General features: G+C 43.9%; 1 protein-coding gene across 15 annotated transcripts in view; it reads left to right on the forward strand.

The window, feature by feature from the left end:
• The window catches only part of LOC125453562 (dedicator of cytokinesis protein 9), a 316,948-nt gene that overhangs the window by 217,626 nt on the left and 83,938 nt on the right, over positions 1–15,384 (forward strand). For 8 of the 15 annotated variants that reach the window (XR_009445818.1, XM_059646469.1, XM_059646466.1 and 5 more), the window contains exons 30-32: positions 1,153–1,264; positions 1,454–1,495; positions 14,093–14,271. Coding sequence is in view for 14 of the 15 variants with exons in the window: in XM_059646469.1 (XP_059502452.1) it covers positions 1,153–1,264; positions 1,454–1,495; positions 14,093–14,271 (333 nt within the window). In the remaining variant the exon portion in view is untranslated. The remainder of the gene's footprint in view (positions 1–1,152; positions 1,265–1,453; positions 1,496–14,092; positions 14,272–15,384) is intronic. The other 7 variants (XM_048533319.2, XM_059646475.1, XM_048533320.2 and 4 more) reach the window with 1 other exon arrangement.

Genomic DNA, 15,384 nt, shown 5'->3' on the forward strand with positions numbered 1-15,384 from the left:
ACATAATCAATGTCAAAACACGCACAAAATAATGCAGGGCATACACACTTCACGCTTATACTTTACTGGTGGCATAAACCACTGAAAGAATGATGCAACTTTGCCTAAAATAAAACTTAACCAGTTAAGAGCATTCTCTCTCACACCCTCATCCAACTACCCTGACATCGTGGAGATCACAAGAATAGAGTAAACTTCCGAAATTTGAGGTGTATAATTTTTGCCGGTTCGTAAAGTGTGCCAATTCATAAGTGCTGATTTACAACAGTTTGCTTCCAAATTTGAACTTACTGCTTGTGCTGTGTGCATCCAAGACTTGCTAGCATTGATAATGGAACAGTTGAATGTAATTTTAGAGTAATTATAAATATGGTTATAGGAGCAGGAATGGCCATTCAGCCCATTGAACCCGCTCTGCTATTTAATAAGATGATAGTTGACCTGACTGTGGTCCCAACTCCACTTTCCTACTTGTCCATCATAACCAACGAAAAGTCTGTCCTACTCAGCCTTGAATAGATTGAGTGTCCACCTTCTGTGGTCTCTGGGGAAGAGAATTTTTCATAGAAAAGGGATTCCTTCTCATCTCCAGAGACAAAAAAAGACCTGCAGATGCTGGAATGCAAGGTAGACAGACAGGAGGCTGGAAGAACACAGCAGGCCAGGCAGCATCTGGAGGAAAGGAACAGTCAATGTTATGGGTTTACTCTACTTTAGTCCTGAAGAAGGGTTTTACCTGTAATGTTGACTGCTCCTTTCCTCCAGATGCTGCCTGGCCTGCTGTGTTCTTCCAGCCTCCTGTTTGTCTACCTTTCTCATCTCTGTCTTGAGTGGGAGACTGCTCATCTTTAAACTGTGTCTCTTGTTCTCACTTCCTCCAGGAGATGAAATAGTCTACTATGTACTCTGACAAGTCCGCTCAGAATTTTATATGCTTTAACAATCTCACCTCTCCATTTAGCATAGGCCCAACCTGTTCAACCTTTCTGTATCAGACAACCTGCATTTCTGAGCTGGAATAATGTATGAATCTATAAAGTAACTTACCCCTCATTGTATAAGAATGAAAGTGTTAAATATGAAGTCTCTAATATGCAGTTTCAGAAAGCAGTTAATTCATTTCTGATCTATGACTGAATTGTTTCATTTTAGACATTGTTTGAACTGAAGTTTGAATTTCTGCGAGTTATCTGCAACCATGAACATTATATACCGTTAAACCTGCCAATGCCATTTGGAAAAGGCAGAGTTCCAAGATATCAAGGTAATTTGAAGAATAAATCCAAATTAGATTGTGGATTTCTAGTTGTGGCAATACTGAAGAGCTTTGATTTTTTTTGATTTAACTTTTTAATTTGACTTTCTTTTTGGAAAAGTGCTCATTGCTAACGATTGCTTCATTCTTCTTGTGGTCTTTCTCCTCCCCACTTTGTTCCTCTCTTTTGTTAATTAGCATTTCTTTCACCAACTGTGGAGTCATGTACTGCTCCTGTAGGTAGGTAAATGGGATATTGTGCTTGCCTTTTACAGAGACTGTGTACTCAGCCAGGAAGCAAATTGCCCTCTCAAATTTCTCTCACAAATGGTTTTGTTCTGTCAAGTTCCTTCCTGACTTTGGGAAAGTAAAATGTGCAATTTTAATTATAAATTGCATTGTGGATAATCAATCTTGAGTATCGCTGAGAAAAGACATATTCTGTCAAAGATTTTTGTCTCGAACTAATCAGGACAATTTGCAAGATACGCTAAAGTGGAGGGAAGACATAATTTATACTGTATGAGAGGAGAGTGCTGATTGTTTGGCACCTGGCATTTGCTGTTAACTGGATGCAACCATCAAGCCAAAAAGCTGTTCTGACTCTCGAGTTAATGAATAACAAGGTAAATGAGTTTCGGTGTCAGTGTCATTCGAGGTACAAATGCTGTGCATCTCAAAGGCTGGCAGTAGGTCATATCAAGCAGCATAACCTTCAGTTATTTGCAACAAGGTATTAACTGTACCCAAGCATCTACACTTAGAAAATTGCAACGCAGTGTCCAACATGAGATGTGATTCACTGTTGGACAGCATGTGCCGAATTATGTCTGGTAAAGGATCACACTGATAACCAATTACTGATTAGCAGTTATGCTTGCAGCGCGGTGCACACGCGTGTACTGGAAACTACATATTACTACACAGACTGGCTTCTTTGCAGACAGAAAGAAAATGTACACATACTGAGTCAAATCAACAACATTAGGTACAAACATTCTTTGGCCAATGCACTGCCTGGAGAAATGAACGAATCAGTAAACCTGCCTGGTTTAAAATTTAAACAAGGCTAGGCAGTTAAATGGCAATCATCATTCACTGGCACATTCTCTAGGCAACACCTCGACCAATTCAAATCCAATTGCCAACTAATCAGCACTCCGTGGTATAAATATTGTTTAACTTCAGTATTTCCTAGGAGTTTTCCTAATGAGTGCAAGATAATAAGCTTTGACAAAATGTATTTTTTTTAGCAGTACTCAAGTTCTGTACTAATAAATGACTATTTATTATGTGAAGCATTAGCTCACAACTCAACAAATCTCCATCCACATTAATACTTTTTCTTGCTGGGGTCCCATAAGGTTAGCAGTTCCAAACGATCAGTTGCCCAGTAACACTTTGCTAAGCGTTTGCCTTCTCACAGTAGTTCATGTATTTAATCTTGTTAGTTAAATAGGTGTAGTCTAGTAATTATTTTGTTTTCTATCTACTTGGAAAATAAGACTCTTACCTGGGATTAAGGGGCAAAGGAAGTGTTACAGAATGGTTACAGCTGTATGTGTCTGTGTCAGCTCTTTGCGAGAGTTGACTCAGCGTGTCCTAGTGCACTGGTCCTTCTCCTGTAGCCTCTGTTTTTGTCTCTTCAGTACAGCTACGCAAATCATTAAAAGTTGTGTTGTAGATGTACAGGGCCAAGTCAAAATAAGCCATGTGCGAGGGCATATTTCTAGACTGATGGAATTAGAAAATAGCAAATATGTGCTGAAAATATAACTTCAGCTGGACTAGAGTTAGAATGTGGTATACAATTCTATTCACCACGTTATGAAAATGATTGAGGTACAGTTGAGGATCTCGAATAAAATTTGAGGATAATACCAGTTTATGTCCATTAGGAGAGGGTGAACAGGCTGTGAATGTTTCCAACTGAAAAAGGGATGCCCCAACGATGACCTTTAACATGATGAAAAGTTTGAATAGACTAGATGCATGGAATGGTCTTGCTACTTTAATTTTTTAACGAGATGTGCGTATCTCTAGTATTGTGAGCTTCGTTGCCTGCCCCTAATTATTACTGAGTCTGAGGGGCTGTTTCAGAGGGCAGTTAAGAATCAACCATTTTGCTGTGGATCTGGAGTCATGTGTGAGTCAAACCTGAGGACAGTGGCAGATTCCCTTCTATAAAGTGAAGCAAATGGAGTTTCAAGAGAATTGATGATATGGTTATCATTCCTGAGGCATGCTTTTAGTGCCAGAGTTTTAAAAATTAATTATTAAATTAATATTCAAGTCGTGTCCCAAGAATAGGATCTAAACTTGTGCACCACATTAGCGGTATCTTTGGTTACCAGCCCGTTGATCAAATAGAAATGGCCGATACAGTGTGGAGCTGGAGGAGCACAGGGGGTCAGGCAGAGGAGCAGGAAATCCGACATTTTGCTTCAGGACTAGGGAGGGGGAAGGGAGCTCGGAAGTAGAGGGTGGGGTGGGGATGGATGTAGGTAGGGGTTAGTGGGGATTGGTCAGTGGGCAGGGTGGGACAGGTAGGTGAGAAGGAAGACGGACAAGTTGTGTCAGGTCAAAGAAGGGAGATGAGAGGGAACACATAGGATGAAGCTGGGGCTGGGGAGATTTTGAAGCTGGCGAATTCTGTGTTGAGTCCGTGAGGCTCTGAGCTCCCGAGGTGGAATATAAGGTGTTGTTCCTCCAGTTTATGTGTGGCCACATTGTGACAAGCTGCCAGGGTGACATGTTCATCCTTCAATCTCTCTAAAATGGAGCAACAACACCTTATATTCTGCCTCGGGAGCTCACAGCCTCACGGACTCAACACAGAATTCACCAGCCTCAATATCTCCGCACCCCTGGCTTCATCCTGTGTCCAGCCCCCGTCTCATCCCCACCTCCTTGACCTGACACAGCCTGTCCATCTTCCTTCTCACCTATCTGCCCTATCCTTCCCGTTGACCAGTCTCCACAAGAACCAACCCACAGTCAGCTATCACCATCCGACCTACCTTCCTCTATTTATTTTGGAGCTCCCTTCCTCCTGCTCCCCGCCCCCCCAAGCCTCAGTGAAGGTTGCAAACCCAAAATGTCAACTTTCCTGCCGCTCTGACACCACCCTGACCTGCTGTGCTCTTCCAGCTCCACACTGTAATGACTCTGACCTCCAGCACGTACAGTCCTGGCTATCGCCTGATCGAATCGATATGGCCGTCTATTCTGAGCTCCACCTGGTGGGGAAGAGCAAAATTACAGGCTGCCAGTCTAAGATAAGTCACTAACACACAACATTGCCCGTGGGAAATTCAGGAGAATTGTCTTTGTCCAGTGAGAATGTGGAACTCTCTCCCACACAGAATGGTCAAGGTGAATAGTTTAGAGGAAACTGGATAAACACAAGGGAGAAGGGAGTAGGAGGCTACGTTGGCAGAAGGAGGTAATGAACGGAGCATTAATGTTGGCAAGGACTCTTCAAACCAAACAGTCATTTTCTGCGCACAGTGGCCTGTGTAATGCTATGTTACAATGTTAATTAGGTATTTTAATCCACCACAAGTATTTTTTGAAACACAACCTGATTGGGCAGGAACATTGTGGGAAGGTTAAACGATGATGATTGAAAGGATATTTGCAGAACTTGGATTTGATAACTCATGGGATTTCAAACAGAAAATTACACCCAAATGTGGGGGAGGTGGAAAACAAAGCTTCCTGGCATTTGGGAGATAATGAATGGATTACTGTTCAATCTAATTGTAATGCAGTACAGTTGTTTGCATTTGTGCATTTGTGTGCGTGTTTTTATTTTATGTGTGTGTGTGCTTCTGAGTACTGTGAACATTTGCAGCACAATTCTTTTCAATTTAGTGGGGAATGGAAATTAAGAATTGGTTCTCCAATTACTTTTGGTGGTCGCAAAAAAAATTCTTGAATACATGAGACCCACACCTGGGTCTTTTGTCCTCAACCTACCGGCTTTTAAAGGCCTTTGGAGTCACTATCCCAGTACGGACCTGTGTCATTCAAGGGACTGTATGCTTTCAGACAGGCTCCAGATCAGATCTGATGGGGGTGATTTGCAAAATGACTCTTCAACCTCAAACTGGGGCCGACCCAGCTCAGGGCTTATCACATGACCTTAACTATTCTGTCAACGGTCACTGAACAAGTCCGTCCCATGGAGCTCCACCTTCCTGTGTCAGTTGGAAAACCAGCACAAACATTTCAGTGTGCAATTGGTGAAAGCTTTTTATCCTCCACTCACTCTTTTAACCTAGATTGTTCAAGTTTATGTACTTTTTGGAATATGCCACGATGATTTTCTAGCGGCTTTAGGATTTACCATCTCTGATTGGATGATGGCTTGTTGTCTCTATTCACCCCGCCCCTATATTCCAGTCATTGGCTCTCCAGACTGTCCATCATTATAGCTCACTGGCTTCGCAGCCAATGGGAGAACTCACTAGACCCTTTGTTGATCAGTTGGCTGGTTCTCGACTGTCAGTGAAACAGACCTTTCTCTTGCCATTGCCAACATTATTACACACAATAAACTAAGTTGCTGAACAGAAAATGTATTTTTCTTCATGCCCGTGTTTTCCTGGGTTTTTGTTTGCAGCAGCGGGCTGGAGATTGAACTTAAGTAACAGAAGACCCTTGTCCAACCCTGAAGTATTGGCATCTCCAGACTTCCTCAAATGTTCCCTCTCAGATCCACACAATTGGAATTTGGATTAGTGATGGTGCGCATGACCCCCACATCTTTGTTAGGAATATAGAAGCAGGAGTAGGCCATTCACTCCCTGCCTTGCTATTTGAATCAATCCAAACTGATCATTCACTTCAACGTGTGAAGCTGGATGAACACAGCAGGCCAAGCAGCATCTCAGGAGCACAAAAGCTGACGTTTCGGGCCTAGACCCTTCATCAGAGAGAATGAAGGGTCTAGGCCCAAAACGTCAGCTTTTGTGCTCCTGAGATGCTGCTTGGCCTGCTGTGTTCATCCAGCTCCACACTTTGTTATCTTGGATTCTCCAGCATCTGCAGTTCCCATTATCACTGATCATCCACTTCAATGCCTTTTAACCACACTCCTCTCCATATCCCTTTAATCTCTGCTGTTTATAAATCTGTTCATCTCTGAACATAATTTAATGATTTGGCTTGCATAGAAAATCCCAAAAATTCATAATGCTAAGCTCGGAGGAAAAACGAAACCTTTTTGTACTGTTTGATTTCTTTCCTTCCGCTGTTCTAAAATAACTGGACTATTTGGATTTCTAAAGTGATCTCATTGATCTTGTTTAACTAAGTCATTTGTCGCTTGATCATTTTGCTGCTTTTCGTTTTCTTAGGGGATTTTTTTTCTGAAAGATTGCTTCACAATTGGATGACTAAGTGGGGAGGGGGAATAAGATGTAAAACCGCAGATAAGAGGGATTGCTGTTGTCATCTTTGCCCCTTCCTGCTGGCTCCTGAAGCAGCTCCCAATTTAATTGGAAGTGTCTCACAAAACGGGAATCCCCAGTGCTCACTGATGAGCCGAGGTGCCTGGCTGACGCCACCTGCCGCACTCTGGCTGAATGTTGTCAAGTGCCTGGAAACTCGCACACTTCAGAGCTGAACCTAATCCCCCACTTAAACTGTTGCGCCGTACAAAATTGACCCGACACCTTTCGCGCTGGGGTTGTCGACCTCGATTTTTAAATCTGCCAGGAATGTTCAGTGTCGATAAAGGATGCACGCGCGTCTGTTAAGTTCCCGTACGACAATATGGGAAAGTGCTGGGATGTGTACTGTACCTGGTGTGTTCTTGACCCAGTTTTCATGCATGGCTCTTATTTGCTTTGGTGTGATTTACATCGCGCTCATCACCTGATTTCAGGCATTCCCTCAGCACTGGTTGCTTTTTCGCTGTGTGCTGTTTATTTGGGTCTGATTTGCAGTGCTTATTACCATGGAGTGGCTTGATATGTCTCGAAAAAAAACCCACTTTGCATCTATTTTTGGACAGTGCGAGTATTTTTCTGCATGTGTTTGAGATGCCTGTGGTTTGGCATTGCTAATTATGGTGTGTGTTTCAAATAGCTTCAGCATGTCCACCAGATTAATTCCACGCTTTGCAAGTGCTTCTGTACATCCTAGAAAGCCCTTGCAAGGGAGAATGTCAGACTGTTTAGTGACAGAACAAGATCCCTTGTTTGACCCCTTTCTGTACAAAGTGAAGGAAACATCAAGATCTTTATAGATCTCTTGTCACGCGTCTGGCCTGTGATCTTTTCCAGGAGATCCAGTTTGCATCTTGAACACCAATAATTAATGATTTCAGAAGGAAATCGGACAGGTCATACATACAGCACAGAAACAGATTGTATTTGAGAAAGATAGAGGTGCAGCATTACGGGCCCGGGGCAGGACAGTGTGATCGGTTTGTTCTACAGAAAACTGACACAACTTCAGTGGCCTGAATGGCTTCCATCGCTGTTATGGTTCTGTGACCCTAGATTTACATAGCTGCCAGGCTCGACCCTCTATATAGGGGATACTTTCCAGTGACCTGTTGCTTCCTGATGTTAGCTCGCGTTGCCTTCAATCTGGATGGTGGTGGGAATTTTCAGTTCTGTTTTTGGCAAATACGTGTCCCTGAGCGATCAGCCGTGGCCACACAGATGAGCAAATGTTGGCTGTAAGGGTCATGTATGCAGAAACTGCTTTTCGCATGAAATCTTAAAGCTACATTGCATAAGCAAACACCTTTTAAAGAGTGGTGGAGAACCCAAAGGATGATGAATGAGTTGCTCTGCATGAATCTGTTGCTGTGTGCTCGCTATATGGAACATAGAACAGTACAGCACAGTACAGGCCCTTCGGCCCACGATGTTGTGCCAAACTTTTACCCTAATCCTAAGGTCTGTCTAACCTCCACCCCTACCTTATACTATCATCCATATGCCTAGCTAATAGCCGCTTAAATGCCCCTAATGAGGCCGACTCCACTATCCTCTCCAGCAATGCATTCCACACCCCTACCACTCTCTGAGTAAAGAACCTACCTCTGATGTCTCCTCTATATCTGCCTCCACTCACTTTAAAACTATGCACCTTCGTAACAGCTGCCTCACCCTAGGAAGATGTCTCTGCCAACTCTGTTTATACCTTTGATCATTTTGTACACCTCTATCAAGTCACCTCTCATGCTTCATTGTTCTGAAGAGAAAAGCCCAGCTGTCTCAACCTTTCCTCATATGACTGTCCCTCCATTCCAGGACACATCCTGATAAATCTCCTCTGCACCTTTTCTAACGCTTTCACATCTTTCCTGTGATGAGGCGACCGGAACTGGACGTAATACCCCAGATGTGGCCGAACCAGGCTTTTGTATAGCTGGAGCATAACTTCATGGCACTTGAACTTGATCCCTCTATTAATGAAAGCTAATACACCATACGCCTTCTTATCAACTCTATCCACCTGGGTGGCAGCTTTCAGGGAACGATGAACATGATCTCCAAGATCCCGCTGCCTCTCCACACTGCCAAGAATCTTTCCATTAACCCTGTATTCTGCTTTCAAGTCTGTCCTTCCAAAATGAATCACTTCGCACTTTTCAGGGCTAAACTCCATCTGCCACTTCTCATCCCAGCTCTGCATCCTATCAATGTCCCTTTGTAACCTAGAACAGCCCTCCGCACTGTCCACAACGCGACCCACCTTCATATTGTCCGCGAACTTGCTAATCCACCCTTCTTTCCTTCACCCAAATCATTTACAAAGATCACAAATAGAAGAGGGCCCAGTACAGATCCTTGTGGTACATCACTTGTAACTGAGCTCCATGTTGCCATATGGTTCTAGGTAAACTCAGACCATTTTGGTCAGCAAGGACCAGGCCTGCCTCCGCGCCTGCACAACTCCATGCCCCCTCTCCCCAGTGAACACCGACACAAAGCACTCGCCAAGGACTCCCCCCCCATTTCCTCCGACTCCACACGCAGACCCCCTCCCCTGCACCCGAGCGGACCCACCTGTGCGGGGTTCGTTTAGCTGCCCAGTCCGTATTGAGACGCAGAGTGATGTGTTCGATTCCTGCACTGCGCTGGGGTCACCATGGTGGTTCTCCTCCTTTCCCCTCTCCTGAGGCGTGGTGACCCTCAGGTTAAACCACCACCTAGTTGCTGTGCCCCCCCCCCCCCACGCCCCGCCTCTCTCTCTCTCTGTCCTTCTCTCTAATGAGATAGCTGCCCTGTGCTCTGATAAGACTATGTCAGCTTTACCTTTATCATATGTACGTTTGGTACTGCAGTGTATGTACTTCTCGTTCTGACCTTCAGAAGCCCCATACCTGGGCCACCTTTCTTCTTTTCCTCTGTTCCATCATTACTCCTTCAACACCTTCTTTACCACACTCAGCGACTCGACCAAGCCTCCGTCTGCCCTCAATTCAAGCATCAAAGATCCCACTGCCACTGTATTCCCAGTGCCCTGGATCAGTATTTATAACCAGTCAATATCATTAAAACAGAGCACCTGGTCATGATTAGATTTTGTTTGTAGGATCTTGCTATGCATCACTTCACTTAAGAAATGCTTTGTTAACTCTCAAGCGCTTTGGAACGCTCTGAGGTGGTGATAAGAGGTGTAAAAATACAAGTACATGTAATTATTTTTAAAATAAAAATGCCTCAGCATCTCTTTTTGTTCTTCAGTTTTTTTCCCCCCGCTTCTTCTCTCCCTCCTGCTTCTCTCCAACCCTGACTGCCCCTTCACACCTCTGTCCCCATTGACTTCCCTTCCCTCCCACTTCCCTGCTTCCTGCTCCTCCTTCCCCCAACCTGTCCCCGTCTCCCACTTCCTGTTCCCCTTCTGTTCCCTCCACCATCTTTGCCTCTGCCGACTCCCACCAATCCTGCCTGTTGCCCTTTTCAATACATCCCCTTTCTCCTCCCTCCTGTACCCCGTCCAGCCAGCGTTTCCCCCCACTCCTCCCACCCCAGTGCATTTTTCCCTCCTGCCTCTCTCCAGCCCCATATTGACTTTTGTTTTGACCCATCGTTCTTAATTTATTTTGTTCAGTATGTTCGTATTTTTACAATCCAATTATTGACAAATTTGGGAACTAAGCCAGTGTGAGTGACTGAAGGAACACTTTGGGGCAAATAGCCATAAATCTACTGGTTTAAAATAGTTATAAGAAAGGATAGACCTGAGCCAAAAGTTAAAGTTCGAAATTGGAGTAAGGCTAATTTTGACGGTATTAGGCAAGAACATTCAAAATTGATTGGGGGTGTCTTTTGTCAGTAAAAGGATGGTTGGAAAGTGGGAGGCCTCCAAAAATGAGATAACAAGAGTTCAGAGACAGTAAGTTTCTGTTTGCATGAAGGTCAAGGCTGGTAGGTGTAGGGAATGGCTGGAAAAATTAGAGGTCAGGAAAAGGAAGGAGGCAGCTGTCAGGTGCAGACAGCAGGGATCAAATAAATCCCCAGAAGACTACAAGGAGTATAACAGTAGGAGTATACTTAAGAGCAAAGTCAGGAGGGCAGAAAAGTGGACATGAGTTGGCTTTGGCAAATAGGCCCAAGAAAAATCCAAAGAGATTCTATAAATAGGCAAGAGAGTAACTAGGGAGAGAATAGGGCCATTGAGTAAAGGTTAGGCTGTCTCTGTGCAGAGCCACAGGAGTTGGGGGAGATATGAAATGAATATTTTGCGTCAGTATTTATTGTGGAGAAGGACATGGAATCTAGGGAGCTTGGGGAAATGAGTAGTAATATCTTGAAAAGTGTCCGTTTACAGAGGAGAAGGTGCTGGTTCTTAAAATGTGGAAAGGTAGATAAATCTTCGGGATTTGATCAAGTGTATCCCAGAAGTTTGTGGAAGGCTAGAGAAGAGATTGCTTGGCAAACCAGCTATAGGAAAGATGTTGCTAAACTTGCAAGGATTCAGAAAAGATTTACAAGGATGTTGCCAAGGTTGGGAGGGTTGAGCTATAGGGAGAGGCTGAATAGGCTGGGGCTATTTTCCCCAGAACATTGGAGACTAAGGGGCGACCTTGTAGAGGTTTATAAAATCTTGAGGGGCATGGATATGGTGAGTAACCAAAGTCTTGTTCCTGGGCTGGGGGAGTCCAAAACTACAGGGCATAGTTTTATTGTGAGAGGGGAAAGATACAAAAGGGACCTAAATTTCTTCACTTGGAGGATATGTGTGTAGAATGAGCTGCCAAAGGAAGAAAATTACACCATTTAAAAGGCTTCTGGGTGGGTACATGAATAGAAAGGGTTTAGACGGGTATGGGCTAAATGCTGGCAAATGGCCCTGGATCAGTTGAGGATATTTGGATGAATTGGACTGAAGGGTCTGTTTTCCATGCTGTCTGACTCTATGACCGTCTTGCAGTCATTTCTAAATATTTTTACCCACTACTTTTGATGCAGTGTGACATTGAGACTGTTTTGATCGCTACATTTCTCGTAACCGACAAAACAGTCTGCTTGATTTAAACCAGATTAAAATTCTTCTTTTCCTAACATTGAGGTATGCAGTTTTTTTCTGAACTTTGTTCTGCAACTGTCTCTGTTAATTCCCAGTCACATGCTCGGCCTCTTCCAACCCATTATCGCAGCAATTAAAGTACAGTATGTTTGGACGGTGCTGGTAGTTCTTTGAGCGGCACCAGTTTTCTTTAAAAGGTCACGATGAAAGGACCTTTTTGTTCTTGATGGTTTAGCTGAGAGATTTGCGTCTGCCACGACCGGTTCCGCTCGCTGCTAGCAGAACTGCTTCCTTGTTTGAGCTCAGACTGACGGAGCTTGACTGTGAATAGCCTTCAGCCTGTGAGACAGGGAAAGGAAAACTTGTGAAGCTGTGGGTGAGGGCACATGCAGGGAAGAATACAAACGCCTCGTCTGAATGCCACTTAGGAGATAGAGTCGCAGACTTGGACCCCTTGGCCTGATAGTGTAGATAGTGTAAAACAGGTATCCGTTTTTCCCCCTCCTTTGCGGATACCTGCGGTAGTGAAACCTCTATGTTGCAGACGTAGCAATGAAGATGGTGCGAAGGTTTCTCATTTGCTCCCTCCTGCTCCTGAGCTACTTGTCCAACAGCAGGGAGGAAGCTGAGCTGCTCAGCCCCTGCGGCAACTGGAATAAATTTCAGAAGAGGTTTATTATCTCCCTTGTTTATTATTGAAGATTTAAAAACTAGAATTGCGTTTTGATAGAATCATGTGGCAAAAAGAAGAGGCTATTCTGCCGATTGTGTCTGTGTTGGCTCTTTGAAACATCTAAATATCTAGTACCACTCCCCTTGCTCCTTTGCCTGTGGATTTTTCTTCAAGTATTTATCTAATTCCTTTTTGAAAGTTACTGTTGAATCCAATTCCGCCAACTTTATGGGCAGTGTGAAATAAACTCGTCTCCCCTCCTGTTCTTTGGCCAGTTACAATAACTTGGTATGTTTCCCTGCCTTTGGAAACAGTTTCTCCTCATTCAGTCTGTAGGAGGCCCTTGATGAATAGTGTAGCCATCCCATCTGCCCTAGTGTTTGCATTGGCCTGTAGTTGTAATAATGCTAAAAACTGACATGCAAATAAGGAAACATTGGCGTTCGGTCAGAACAGGAATGCTGCAGAGTTCGCTCCTGGAGGGTAAAGTGGAAGGCAGGAGTCTATCTCATTGCCATTGGGTGAGCAGTTGTGGACGAGCTACTGCAGATCCTAAGGGTGAAGTAGGACAGATGAGCGTGCGAGACCAGGACAGTAGCTCAGAAGTCACAGCTGTAATCATCCCTTACACAGCAAGTTATGATGTTCTGGAATGCTGAAAGGACAGTGCAAGCAATTTCAATAGGAACTTTCAGACGGACTTTGGATAAATATTTCAGCAGGTGATCCAGACTCGATGGGCCAAAGGGTCTATTCTGTACTGTATGATTCTGTAGCAGATCTATGGCAAAAGAGCTGAAAATAGGAACAAAAACAGAGTTGCTGAAAAAGCTCAGCAGGTCTGGCAGCATCTGTGAAGGAAAAATAACGGAGTTAACGTTTGGGCTCCAGTGACCCTTCCTCAGAACTGGACCCAAAATGTTAACTCTTATTTTGTCTTCACAGTTGCTGCCAGACTTGCTGAGCTTTTCCAGCAACTTTGTTTTTGTTCCTGATTTAAGCATCTGCAGTTCTCTCGGTTTTTGTTGGACAGAAAATAGGGTCTGATTAGGAGAACTCTTTCAAGGAGCCAGCAAACGCACAGAGGGCCAAATGGTCTCTTTCACTACAGTATGATACTGTGACAGTAGTAGATAATTTTCGAGCTTTGAACTTGCACTGAAGAGGCTGAAGTCTGAATATTGATCAGTTTCTATTCCTGCTTGATTCATCAGATAAAGCAGAGTCTCCCAGCTTGGATAGGCTTGTAGTTTAACAGTGATTTGAGGTGTGGCTGTGGGAAGAGAAAGCCAGCGGCTGGCTCATTCATTAACTTCAATTTCAGCCAAGCAAAAACTGAGCCAAAACTATGGTTTCAGTAGAAAATATTCTGGGACCAGCTGACCTAATGCCCATGAAGGGGAGAAATTGTTGTTACTGCCCAATTTTTAAAAGAAATGGAATTGCACAACACAGTTTCTCATGACAAAACCCCCTTAATTTTGAAGGAAACGATACAGAATGTTTAATTATAGCTGTTAGTGGTCAGAGCAGTTTCTGTCTCCAGTAAGTATATAACCAAACTGTGCACTATATTTAAATGTCCTATTTTTGTGAAGCGGTCAGATTTTGAATACTCTACATTTTTGGAATCATCGTTTGTCTTTACTGTTTTAAATCTTCAGATTTGCAGCTCGATTTTACACTGACGGATGACTTCTGCAAGAACCATTTCTTGGTGGGGTTGTTACTAAGGGAGGTTGGCAGTGCATTGCAGGAGTACAGAGATGTACGTCAGATTGCAATCAGCGTACTGAAGAGTTTGATGATTAAACACACCTTCGATGATCGCTACTTAGCTAAGGTATGCAGAGACACACAAATCCACTTCTGTGCTGTTGGAGTGCGAGGATGCCTGTAGAGTTTTAGGTAAAATGTGTACTGTCTTATAAATGGAGACCAGTTGAACAAGAGTGCTCTCAGTTGGTACTAGCCTCCCATGTGGAGGTGCCGCTGTTGAACTGGGTTGGACAAGGTCAGAAATCACACAACACCGAGATATAACCCAACGGGTTTATTTGAAATCACAAGCTTTAGGAGCGCTTCAACAAGTGGAGTACGCTACTGTTTCCCTGCATAATCCCTTCAAAGCCAATATCTGGAAACCCGTTGATCTGTGTGTTGACCATACTCAGTGAATGAGCCACCACATCCCTCTGGGTTCGAGCATTCCAAAGATTCACCACACTCTGAGAGAGTGCCCACTGATTCTTGACCTTCCAACTCCACCCACAACCAGAGGAGACCTCTTTCCTATATCTGCCCTGTCAAGCTCTGAACATTTGTTTGTTTCAATCGCACATTAGTGTGAACCCACAATACTGTAGGCCCATACCCCTCAACTTCTCCTCTTTTGGCATTCCTACCATGTCACTGATCAGTAGAGTGAACCATCATTATATACCCTCTGTGGCAAGTATAGCCTACCTTTGTTGTTTAGGGTAGGAATCCCCAGCGTTAGGGCCTTAAGCAGCTGAGTTGTTTAAACAGCCTGTCCTCTGACCCAGCCCTATTCAAGAATTCAGTCCATCTTGGATTCTTCAGCTGTCCAGATGTCCTCTCCTTTTATCTTCTGTTAACATTGAGTATACACAAAGGTAGCTTCTCTCTACTCTCTCAACTCTCAAAGGGATTGCATCCAGGGTCTGAGAGCTTCCTAAATAATTGTCGGGTGTAGTAACTCTATATCAACACTGCAAATAACCCCAATACATTTCACACCCCCTTAATACTTCTGTCTATGTGCCAAACAAATACTGAAGGTCAAAGCCTGGGAATTCTGCGGCAAGTAACTCAGCTCCTGACTCCCCAGTGAAGGCCTGTCCATTATTCTTGAGCACAAGTCAGGAATACGATGGAATACTCCCCACTTGCCTGGATGGGTGCAGCCCCAACAAGACTCAAGAAGCTTGACCCC

Source organism: Stegostoma tigrinum, chromosome 6 (assembly GCF_030684315.1).
Source record: "Stegostoma tigrinum isolate sSteTig4 chromosome 6, sSteTig4.hap1, whole genome shotgun sequence".
NCBI lineage: Eukaryota > Metazoa > Chordata > Chondrichthyes > Orectolobiformes > Stegostomatidae > Stegostoma > Stegostoma tigrinum.